General features: G+C 30.3%; 1 protein-coding gene across 1 annotated transcript in view; it reads right to left on the bottom strand.

Annotated features, from left to right (window-relative positions):
• Nucleotides 1–1,034: 1,034 nt before the first annotated feature.
• LOC107001181 overlaps nt 1,035–13,406 on the bottom strand; it is a 14,783-nt gene continuing 2,411 nt past the window's right edge. Inside the window, exons 2-3 of the mRNA XM_015199328.1 lie at nt 1,578–1,763; nt 1,035–1,327 (exon numbers count right to left, since the gene is read on the bottom strand). Of these exons, the coding sequence (XP_015054814.1) occupies nt 1,035–1,327; nt 1,578–1,763 (479 nt within the window). The remainder of the gene's footprint in view (nt 1,328–1,577; nt 1,764–13,406) is intronic.

Genomic DNA, 13,406 nt, shown 5'->3' on the forward strand with positions numbered 1-13,406 from the left:
CTTATTTTCCAGGAAACATTTTGCTTTATATTGAAGACACCCTATATTTTGATCAGTGAGGCTTAATAAGGCTATATTAGGACTTAACCTTTTCTTTTGCAAGTATGTGGCTTTTGCCAACTACTAGAAACTACCAAATGAAAACCCTCAATATGTAGGTTGTACAAAGATTAATTTTGTATACCCTGCTTGTGATATCCTGGAATCTAGCATCATAGTCATACAACTGACAAAGTTATCCTGGGGATGTTTCATGTTTGATTTCCCGACCCATAGCAATGTTGCCTATATGTTCAGATTCTGACCATCTTGATCTTTCTTTTTCCTTTGCTCCATGGAGTAACATGTATTCTTGTAATTTCTGTTTGAACTATACTGATATTTGCACCTGATGTCTTTTTCTTGCACAAATAATGACAACATGGATTTTTCTTAGTGACAACCATCTTGTTGAATTTCTACAGAATGGCCATGCAAACTGTAGCTCCACCTTCTGCTCAAGTCGTTGGAAATGCTTTTGTTGAGCAGTATTATCAAATTCAGCATCACTCCCCGGAGTCAGTGTACCGATTCAACCAGGATTCAAGTTTCTTGAGTCGCCCAGATGCTAATGGCGTGATCACATCGGTGACAACAATGAAAGTGAGTATAAGTAGAATTAATTTGTTTACTTTTATGATGCGTAATGTGCTGGAAGGTGTTGGGCAAGAGGAACTATCATTTAAGTCTAACGATCTATCTGTCATTGACCGCAAAACCAAGCCAAAAACTCTAGAAGTTTTTGACGACCAAGTATTTCATCTACTAACTCATGCTTATTTCTTGTACGAATCTATCTTCCTGTATGTTTTTGTTGTTTTTTTTGGTCTGCTGAGGAAAATACAAATGGTACTAGGAGGAATAGACACTCCTGCCTCTTTCACCCAACGATGCGATTAAACCTTTTCAGGTTCCACCATCAATTCCAGTTCACCCTAAAGTGGTAAGGGTGGAGGGGAAACAATATCAGAACAACCACAAGCATGACAAAGCAGCTAGACATGAAAAATAGGATGTATCTTAGATGTTTGAGGCAGCTGCAATTCATAAGAAACAGGACCAACTCTGCGAACAATTTTGTATGTTCCAAAATATCGAGGTGAAAGGTTCTCATTAAGACGTTTGACTGAACTCTTTTGCAGATAAGGACGCAAATGAAGGAAAACAGCATCACCCACATTAAAAGATAAGTTGCTCCGCTTGGAATCAGCTTGAGTCTTCAAGCTAGATTGAGCCTTCATCGAATGGAATGCAGTATCTCTAACATTTGATCTCGTCCTACGAGCTGCTGTTCAAGTTCAACAATTTTAGTTTCTTCATGAACAAAGGGACGCAAGGGTGGTGGTTCCCTCCAGTACACAATCTGGAAAGGAGTCATATTAGATGAAGAGTGGTATCCGCTGATGAAAGAGTATTCAGGCCAAGATAGATATTGAAGCCATGATTTTGGCTTGTCATGAGCAAAACAACGCAAGTAAGTTTCAAGGCTTCGATTGACCACATTTCTGTTTGACCGTCATAATACGAAGTACGCATACAAAGACGAGTGCGACTAAGGCAAAAAAGTTCCTGCAAAAATGCACTTGTGAAGACAACATCACGATCTGAAAGAATGGAGCGAGGTAAACCATACAACCTGACAATTTCCTTACAGAAAACCCCAACCTCTGTTTTAGCGGTAAAGGGATGAGATAAAGCAAGAAAATGGTTGTGTTTACCTAAACCTGTCAACCACCACAAAAATAGTATCAAAGCCATTAGAAGGAGGAAGTCCAACAATGAAATCAAGGGAGATATCCTCCAAAACTCTGTTAGGAACGGGTAAAGGCTGTTAGAGACAAGCTGGAGCTAGCGTTTCATATTTATGTTGCTGGCATATCAAACAATTCTGGACAAACAACTTAACATCATGCTTCAAACAAGGCCTGAATAAAATTACGGATAACCTTTTGAGAGTTTTCAAGTATGCTTTGTGCCCTCCTGTTGGAGAATCATGTACTCTGCTAAAATTTTGGCTTTGAGCTCAGGATAATCAGGATTAACCAACCAAGATTCGTAGTAAATATGGTAAGGAAATAACAAGAAATCAGGATGAATTTGTGGATTAGAAGAAAGTTGATCTCATATCTATTGTCACGCCCCATTTTTTCCTCTCAATATTTTTGGTTTTTATTGTTTGAAAGAAAAAGAGTTTTTCCAATTAATGTGACCTTTTGAAAAGGGATAATTATTATTCAGAGTCGCCACTTGAAATTGATTTTGGTGTTCCAAGTCACCTTGTTTAAATCCCTAATCAAAAGGAAATTTGACTCTATTTTATTTGTCTGCGAACTAGAAATTCGGGTAAGGAATTCTGTTGACCGAGGGGAAGGTGTTAGGCACCCCTCGAGTCCCGTGGTTCTGGCACGGTCGCTTTATTGACTTTAGTATGACTTAACTTAATTTTTTTTAGACATTGTATTATTTAACTTAATAATAAAATTGTTAATTATCCTCAGATTTATTCTAAACTTATTTGAAACTGGCTTATTTATTTTAAAGGGTCTTTATTTATTTTTATTTTTTTTATTGTGTAATTTTAAAGTTAAACATCCGTATATTTTTTTTTTTGCTTATATTTGTATGTTTTTAATTTTTAATGTTGTTATAGGTAGGATATATATAGATATCTAGTTTCTAAGAATTAGAGTTTGTGTAGGAAAGAGATATTTAGAGTTCAAATTAATTTAGGATTATATATTTTTTTTATTTATTTTAGATTTAAAATAAAAAAATAAAATTTTATAAGATTTGAAGTTAGTTTTATCAAGAAATCCTAAATAAATTAGGAATGTTTTATTTTAAATTTTATATATATATATAATATTTTTTTCTGTAAAATTTGTTTCTCATTTTTTTTTAATTTTATTTTATCATTATTTTTATTTTATTATTATTTTATAAATTTTGTCTTCTTCTCCTTTTTTTTAAATAATTTTTGTTACTTTTTTTTTTTACGTTCTTTTTCATTTTTTGTTTTATTTCCTGCTTTATATATATTTTTTCATTCTGCTTCTCTTTTTTTTTTAATCTTTTTTTTTTTGCACGTTTCTTGTTTATTTTAAATTTTATATATTTGTTTTTTTTTGTTCTCTGAAAATTCCGTTTCTCTCTTTTTCTTTTTTTTTTTTTATTTTATTTTATCATTATTTTTATTATATTATTATTTTATAGTTTTTGTCTTCTTCTTTCTTTCTTTTTTCCAATTATTTTGTACTAATTTTGTTACTCTTTTATTTTTTATTTTTTATTGTGTTGTTTTTGTTTGTTTTTTTTAACGTTCTATTTTATTAATTTTAAATTCATATTTTTTTTATTTTACTTCTCCCTTTTTCTTTCTTTTTTTTTTGTTTTTTTTACGTTTTTATATATTTTTTTATTTACGTTCTTTTTTTTTTGTTTCTGTTAAAAAATTTCTGTTATGTTTTTTCTTATTATTATATTTTCATGCTTTTTCTCTTTTTATTTTTAAAATCTCTTTTCTCTTTATATAATTTCTCAATTTTTACTTCTGTTATTATTATTATTATTAGTTTATAATATTAATCTCTAAATGAAATTTATTTTCCTTTTAATTACAATTCTTCTTAGATTAGTTTTTCTTTTTGAAAAATCATTTATTAGTTATTATTTTTATATCCTAATCTAACAAGTCTACAATAAATTCAACAAAAATCTTCTAAAGTGAAAATAGACGGAAAGATATATTAATCTATTTAAATTCAACCATTCAATATCATGAAGCAACATAAATTGCAAAATCTATCTAAAAAAATAATAATAGTAATAATGTAACAATAATCAATATAATACATATGATTTGAAGTATTTCATGCTATTGGAATCAACTTTTCATCGAAGTAGTATTATTTAAATCACGCGAGAATTTATAGTTACCTCGCTGCGAAAATTGATACCACAAAGCGAGCTGTATCCACGAATTCGGAATCACAATCAAATCTCTAACTCTAACCTAATTCTCAAAAGAAATAACTCGTTTTATTTTTTTCTCTTTGTTTTTGCTTGTTTTTTTCTTTTTTATGTCTATCAATCTCAGTTTCTGTTTGTTCTCTATCTTTCTCTCTGTATCCTCTCTTTTCCTCTCTCTATATTTTTCAACTGAACGTGTCTTTTATAATAATTTTGGCTGAGAGTCTGGTGCTAATTAAAAGGAACGTAATAGAGTGGGATTAGGATTTAATTTGAAATATTGGGGTTGAGGGAATTATGGAAGAGAAATAATTAAATAATTATCGTACAAAATAACAATAATAGGAAAATTAGTTTTTGGGAGTTTTGAGGTTAATTAAGATAAGGGGAAGGTAATTTGAATATTTAGGACTCTTCTTCTTCTTTTTTTTTTCTACCATTATTTTTTAAACTAATTAAAAGTTGAAGATTTAAAACAAATACCATAAATTCATAATTTTTTATTATTAAAGTAATTTACACAATTTCTTTATTTATATTTATTTTAAATATAACTTTTTTTAAAATTGGTGTTAAATTTTATATTTTGGTAAAAAGTTAGGTATTCACGGTATGCCCCTCTTTACTTGAAACATGAAGAGTTTTCATGCAAAGACGTGAACAATGTGACTAATTTTTTACTGAAATATTTATTGCAAAAAAAAACGTGAAAAATTTATAATAGAAAAAAGGTTTGACTGTGTCCTAACTTTTGAAAAACTACCTATCCTAAGTTAATGATAAGGAGTCAGGCGTAGTTCCAATTAGTTAGGTAGTCGAGTGAGGTTTTGTCGAGATTCCGATTCGTAGCTCCAGCTATTACATAAAAAATGCAGAAGGAAAGATATGAAATCCTATCTACTCCGATAGTGCTAAGTCTTCTTTTGAATTCTCAGATATCGCTTCACCCTCTTTGGTAGGTTCATCGATTCTCAACTTTGCTCTGGACATCTGAGTTTAAGACTTGAAACTTCATGACTTGACTTCAGCTACTGACGTTCTTCCGCATGATATTCTTGAAAACTCATTTTCTTGAAAGGATGAATTCTTTTATTTTTTAACTGCAAATTTGTGTACTTTGTAGAAACCTGCACACAAAACAAAACTTTCTGCCTAGTTTGCACTAGGAAATTTTGTGAGTTATTGATTAAAGCTATAAAAGTCAATATTAATAATAAAAATAATGTTTTTGTAGCCTATTACAAAATATAAAAAATAAGACAAGAGGGAGTTTTGTACCCAAATTGCAACCAGGGGTTATTGTGCCCTATGAAGACATGAAAAATAAAATAGGGGTTATTGTGCCCTATATGAAACCAGGGGTTATTGTGCCCTGTGCAGACATGAAAAATAAAATAGGGGTTATGGTGACCTATATGCAATCCAGGGGTTATTGTGCCCTCTGAAGACATGAAAAATAAGATAGGGGTTATTGTGCCCTATATGCAACCATGGGTTATTGTGCCTTGTGAAGACATAAAAAAAATGATAGGGGTTATTGTGCCCTATATGCAACCAAGGGTTATTGTGCCCTGTGAAGACATGAAAAAAAATGATAGGGGTTATTGTGCCCTATCAAGACATGAAAAAAAAATGACAGGGGTTATTGTGCCCTATATGCAATCCAGGGGTTATTGTGCCCTGTGAAGAAAATGATAAGGGTTATTGTGCCCTATATGCAACCAGGGGTTATTGTGCCGTGTGAAGACATAAAAAAATGATAGGGGTTATTGTGCCCTATATGCAATCCAGGGGTTATTGTGCCCTGTGAAGACATGAAAAATAAAATAGGGGTTATTGTGCCCTATATGCAACCAGGGGTTATTGTGCCCTGTGAAGACATAAAAAAATGATAGGGGTTATTGTTCCCTATATGCAATCCAGGGGTTATTGTGCCCTGTGAAGACGTGAAAAAATTGGATAGGGGTTATTGTGCCCTATATGCAACCAGAGGTTACTGTGCCTGTGAAGACATGAAAAATAAAATAGGGGTTATTGTGTCCTATATGCAACCAGGGGTTATTGTGCCATGTGAAGAAAAATGATAGGGGTTATTGTGCCTTATATGCAACCAGGGGTCATTGTGCCCTGTGAAGACATAAAAAAATGATAGGGGTTATTGTGCCCAATATGCAATCCAGGGGTTATTGTACTCTGTGAAGAAAAATGATAGGGGTTATTGTGCCCTATATGCAACCAGGGGTTATTGTGCCCTGTGAAGACATAAAAAAAATGATAGGGGTTATTTTCTTTACTTATATTATTATTATTATTTAATATTGTTTATTTTATTTTATTTTTATTAGTACATTGACCAATTTAAAAATAGAATAAAATGCCCCAGATTTTATTAAGAAAAAAAATAATCCTTTTTATTATTATTTTTTTTGCATATTATATGAGAGACAATGATTCAAAAACATACCATCGCGGCTTTTGTCTCTAGCGAGTTACTTGCATGATTTGTCTTTATAGCTCTTTCAGCCTATAACTTTATTTCTATCTTTATTGTGCTCATGCCAAGACGGAATGTCATCATTTGATAAATGGTGTCATTCGTGATTTTTTACCAAGTAGACATTCTTATCTTTTACTGTCGTCTTATGGTTCTCGTGAGAGTTTTCACTCATAAGACCCTCTTTTTTTTTAACTCATAGGCTACAATGTCATATTTCAACCCTTGGAGATTTGAAATAGCATGATCATTATTTTATTGAGTGATTAGACCGAACCTCAATAAAGGGTTGTCTACGTATCCTCTTAGGAATCAGGTCGAACGTAGTTCAATAAAAAAATATTTTTCTTTTTTTGATTTATTTTTAAAAATATAATGAAAAATTGAAAAAAGAATTAGTTCATTTTATAATGCCTTGACTTCAGTTGGTACCAACAATTAATATTATACATATAAACTACATTCAACTAATTTCAAATAAATTTGAAGTCAACTTTGAGTAATTTATATAGTTTCAAATTGTATCTCAAATATGCTTAAGTAAGTACAAGATCAATTTATCTTGTCAAAATTAAGGGATAAAATTATTTGTATCCTCTTGTTTCAAATGCACTCTCAACATATGAAAATTCTACTTCACACAATATAATACTTTAGATCGTAGAACATTTTTGAAAGTCACTCACACTCAGAAAGATATTCAATGCATTAAATTAAGATACCATATGCTTGGCCCTCATGTAAGCATCCACTAATATGATAACATAAAAAATGAGATCAAATAGGACTTGTCATTGGCTTGTAATGTAGTCTTAGGGAAAGGTAGGATATTCATTTGGGATAAAGTGACTATTTCCTCCTTAGAATTTGCACAATGCTTTTAACATTTTTTTTTATTTTTGCATTTGACCTTTGTTTTCTTGTAAGGTCTTTTTCATTTTTTTTCTCTTTATTTTTTGATTTCATCTCCTTTTTGTTGGAGATTTTTTTTTCATTTTTCATTCTATTTTTTTTTGACATATTTGATCTTTTTCACATTGTTACCCAACTTAGGTCTTTGATGTTATGTAGATATTTCATAGTGTGCTCAAGGAGGTGAGATAAAGGGAGTAGTGCATTTATACACTGAAAAGGTATATGCTAAGATGTGATTATTCAAATAAAAAACTTTCAGGGTCAAAATGGGAGTTCTGTGGATAACATGTCATTCGGTAGGCTTGAAAGGCACAATCGATTCAAAGAAAGCCTATAATCCTTTCTCAAGTTAAATGTTGCTCAAAATTTCGTCTCAACCAACATTCGGGCCAAGTTCTAGATCAGCAAAATCATGTCTTTGAATTTTACGTCTAAAGTTCACCACACAATGCATTTGAAACAATGAGGTCAAATTTATTTTATCCATAACTTTAAACAAGATAATTTCTCAAGTATGACATAAATATATTGAGAGATGCCAATAGAAGTCTATAGGTCACAACAAAGTTGATTTGTCTTACCAAATAGTTTAACACTTTATTGTTTTTCTTATGCATAATCCTAAGCATATTGTTACCAACCAAGTCAAAGAAAAATCTATATATATATATTTTTTGCCCCAGTTTATGTGACTACGATTTTTAAATTTTTTTTCTCGGTTGGACCGAACCTCACAATAAGGTTGCCTACGTATCTTGCTAAAACAAGAATCAGGTCTAACGTAGTTCCAAAATATAAGTAAAAATATGTTTTCTTAAGGACAAATTCCCTTTTTAATATATACACATATTATTTCATTTTTTTATTTTTAAATAATAATTAAGATATTTTTTGAATTTTTTAATTTTTAAATAAGGATCACCGAACCCAAGGAAGGTTGCCTACGTATCTCATCAAGGTGAGAATCAGGTGTGCGTAGTTCGTTCAGATTGAACACTTAAATAATTTTTTGTTAGAAATTTGTTGACAAATGCAACTCTTTTCTTCGTTTAAAGTGATATAAGAAAACTTTTAAAATTTCTTTTTGTGAACTTTACATTGTAAAAGAAAATTTTTTTTCTATTATTCTGATTGTAATTTAAAATGGTAAATTGAGTTAGCTATCCTACATAGATCCGATCATATGTAGAGTATTTTATTAAATCATATGTAAATGATTCAAATAATGAAGTCTACTAGGAACAACCATATTTGGTTTCAGTTACCAAGCTTAAACTCGTGAAAAAAAGTAACTAGACTGCTTTAACACGAGCAGATAACCAGAGTTAGGGAGTAGCAACATACTGGTAGCAGCGCTTTCCGGCTTTGTGCATGGGTGCTCCCTATCCTAAATATGTGTCACTAAAAATCCTTCACCATGGATCGAAGATCCATTGGCTATCTTGACAGAAGTGGGGTGCGTAGTTGCAATTCCCATGATTTTATTATTGAAGACTCAGTAAAATGCGCAAGAGAAGATAATTTATATGCAGTTCAAATAATATCAAACATTAAATAAGTAGACAATTAGCACAATCAGACAATTTAATACAATATCTCAAAACGTAAATAAATAAATCATATTCATACATAAATAAATATGTAAAGCTCGAATTCTAGTTATTCCCCAGCGGAGTCGCCATCTGTCACGCCCCTTTTTTTCCTCTCAATATTTTTGATTTTTATTGTTTGAAAGAAAAAGAGTTTTTCCAATTAAAGTGACGTTTTGAAAAGGGATAATTATTATTCAGAGTCGCCACTTGAAATTGAGTTTTGGTGTTCCAAGTCACCTTGTTTAAATCCCTAATCAAAAGGAAATTTGACTCTATTTTATTGGTCTGCGAACTAGAAATTCGGGTAAGGAATTCTGTTGACCGAGGGAAAGGTGTTAGGCACCCTTCGAGTCCCGTGGTTCTGGCACGGTCGCTTTATTGACTTTAGTATGACTTAACTTAATTTTTTTGGACATTGTATTATTTAACTTAATAATAAAATTGTTAATTATCCTCAGATTTATTCTAAACTTATTTGAAACTGGCTTATTTATTTTAAAGGGTCTTTATTTATTTTTATTTTTTTTATTGTGTAATTTTAAAGTTGAACATCCGTATATTTTTTTTTTGCTTATTTGTATGTTTTGAATTTTTAATGTTGTTATAGGTAGGATATATATAGATATCTAGTTTCTAAGAATTAGAGTTTGTGTAGGAAAGAGATATTTAGAATTCAAGTTAATTTAGGATTATATGTTTATTTATTTATTTTAGATTTAAAATAAAAAAATAAAATTTTATAAGAATTGAAGTTAGTTTTATCAAGAAATCCTAAATAAATTAGGAATGTTTTATTTTAAATTATATATATATATATATTATTTTTTTCTCTAAAATTTGTTTCTCATTTTTTTTAATTTTATTTTATCATTATTTTTATTTTATTATTATTTTATAAATTTTGTCTTCTTCTCCTTTTTTTTAAAATAATTTTTGTTACTTTTTTTTACGTTCTTTTTCATTTTTTGTTTTATTTCCTGTTTTCTATATATTTTTTCATTCTGCTTCTCTTTTTTTTTTTTTGCACGTTTCTTGTTTATTTTAAATTTTATATATTTGTTTTTTTTGTTCTCTGAAAATTCCGTTTCTCTCTTTTTCTTTTTTTTATTATTATTTTATTTTATCATTATTTTTATTATATTATTATTTTATAGTTTTTGTCTTCTTCTTTCTTTCTTTTTTCCAATTATTTTGTACTAATTTTGTTACTCTTTTATTTTTATTTTTTTATTGTGTTGTTTTTGTTTGTTTTCTTTTAACGTTCTATTTTATTAATTTTAAATTCATATTTTTTTTATTTTACTTCTCCCTTTTTCTTTCTTTCTTTTTGTTTTTTTTACGTTTTTATATATATTTTTTTATTTACGTTCTTTTTTTTTGTTTCTGTTAAAAAATTTCTGTTATGTTTTTTCTTATTATTATATTTTCATGCTTTTTCTCTTTTTATTTTTAAAATCTCTTTTCTCTTTATATAATTTCTCAATTTTTACTTCTGTTATTATTATTATTATTATTAGTTTATAATATTAATCTCTAAATGAAATTTATTTTCCTTTTAATTACAATTCTTCTTAGATTAGTTTTTCTTTTTGAAAAATCATTTATTAGTTATTATTTTTATATCCTAATCTAACAAGTCTACAATAAATTCAACAAAAATCTTCTAAAGTAAAAATAGACGGAAAGATATATTAATCTATTTAAATTCAACCATTCAATATCATGAAGCAACATAAATTGCAAAATCTATCTAAAAAAACATAATAATAGTAATAACGTAACAATAATCAATATAATACATGTGATTTGAAGTATTTCATGCTATTGGAATCAACTTTTCATCAAAGTAGTATTATTTAAATCACGCGAGAATTTATAGTTACCTCGCTGCGAAAATTGATACCACAAAAGCGAGCTGTATCCACGAATTCGGAATCACGATCAAATCTCTAACTCTAACCTAATTCTCAAAAGAAATAACTCGTTTATTTTTTTCTCTTTGTGTTTGCTTGTTTTTTTTCTTTTTTATGTCTATCAATCTTAGTTTCTGTGTGTTCTCTATCTTTCTCTCTGTATCCTCTCTTTTCCTCTCTCTATATTTTTCAACTGAGCGTGTCTTTTATAATAATTTTGGCTGAGAGTCTGGTGCTAATTAAAAGGAACGTAATAGAGTGGGATTAGGATTTAATTTGAAATATTGGGGTTGAGGGAATTATGGAAGAGAAATAATTAAATAATTATCCTACTAAATAACAATAATAGGAAAATTAGTTTTTGGGAGTTTTAAGGTTAATTAAGATAAGGGGAAGGTAATTTGAATATTTAGGACTCTTTTTTTTTTCTACCATTATTTTTTAAACTAATTAAAAGTTGAAGATTTAAAACAAATACCATAAATTCATAATTTTTTATTATTAAAGTAATTTACACAATTTCTTTATTTATATTTATTTTAAATATAACTTTTTTTAAAATTGGTGTTAAATCTTTATATTTTGGTAAAAAATTACATGTTCACATCTATTTAGTATATGGATCAACTTCAGTTGCTTTTTTCAAATCAATGAAATCTAATGGAATAGGTATTACCAAAGTAAAAAAATCAGCATGTTGAGGGTTACGAGATTAAGGCATCAATTCCTTTGATTTCACTTCCTGACTTATAGACAATAGTGAAATCAAAAGGTAATAAGTTAAACAACAAACGTCGTTCAGCAGTAGTCACCCGCTAATGCAAGAGATACTTTAGGCAAGACTGGTCAGTAGTGGCAATAAAATGCCGACCCAAAAGATAATGCTTCCATTTTTGCAATGCAAGGACCAAGGCCAGCAATGCACGATCATAAGTAGATTTGTAGAAAAGGAAAATCCCTTGCTAAAATAGGCTACTGGATAACACTATTGCAGTAAAATAGCCTCAATCCCATTAGATGAAGCATCACACTGAACTGTAAACTTTTGACTAAAGTTGGGAAGACGAAGCACCGGTACTGATGTCAAGATCCTCTTTAAATTTTGGAAAACCTCTTCCTCTTTTTCATGCCAGGAAAAAGCATCTTTCTTGGTCAATTTTAGAAAAATTTGTGGCTCCATGTAATTCATCTAACAACTCATCAATATTGGGAATGGGTATGTGTCTGGGACTGTGATTTTTTTAAGGCTACAGTAAACCACACAAATCTGCCAAGAGTTATCTTTCTTTTACACTAGCAGAACTGGCTAGCAAAGGGACTTGAACTAGGACGTATCAAACAAAATTTTAATAAAGCTGCAACTTGGTTCTCAATTTCAGTATTTTGACCATGTGGGCAATGGTAAGGTCATGTGGGTAATGGTAAGGTTTGATGTTTGGAGGTTAGAATTTGGTAGCAGAGAAATAACATGAGAATGTGCTCTAGATGGTGGAAGAGATGTTTGTTCAGAAACCACAACTGAAATTAATCTAGAAGTGTTTGGATTGGATTATGTGGACCTTCTGATAGCATGTTAAAGATTAGAGAGAAGCTATGGCTGAATCTGTTGATCTCAAGCATTGCAATTTGTAATGTTTCCCTTGCCAATCGAAAATTATGAACATATCCTTCTAGTTAGCTTGAATTGTCTTGTGAGAAGCCAACAATTTGATACCAAAAACCAAATCAGCCCCTCCAATTACAAAAGGGTAGTAATCTTGAATTGAATTTGAAGATTCCGGGCAAACTTTTTTGCAGCATATGATGTACCCATTCCCTATTTGCACACCGAATGTTAGAACTATTTCTACTGGTAAATTATCCTCTTTCACATTTCACAATGGATTCAACAACAAAATTATGTGTGGGACGACTATCTTTTAGTATTAAAACCTTTCTATGGTTGATCTCACCCTAAAGCTTCATTGTAGCATCAATTGACTGTCCCAAAATGGCATTGAAAGAAATTTCAGCAATGTCTGTTTCTTGAGGGTTATCACCAACTACTACATTGACCTCATCAACCTCTTCCAATTGATCTTCTCTGGTAATCTCCATGTCACGACCCAAATTTGCAAGTCGTGATGGCACCTATGTTCCCAACCAATAGGTAAGCCAACCCAACATATTAACCCAACTAAACCAACAAATGAGTAAAAGACTAACACTTAGCAAGAATCTCCAACATTGAGTTCCTTATAAGTACGAAATGCGGAAGCTAAAACATATCACCCCAAGAATTGGTGTCTTAAGTACAAGAGCTTCTAAAATTCGATGCAAGTCTGAAACTAAATGACAAATCTAACATAAGGAATATCCTGTCTGAATACTAATAACAGAATGAATAAAAGATAGAGGGAGGTGTGGGCCACGGAACAGCCAAGCAGCTCACCACAACTCCAAGAACTCCAAGCTCGGACTCAATTTGCTCCACGAGATGTGCTC

Source organism: Solanum pennellii, chromosome 10 (genome assembly GCF_001406875.1).
Source record: "Solanum pennellii chromosome 10, SPENNV200".
Taxonomy (NCBI): Eukaryota; Viridiplantae; Streptophyta; class Magnoliopsida; order Solanales; family Solanaceae; genus Solanum; species Solanum pennellii.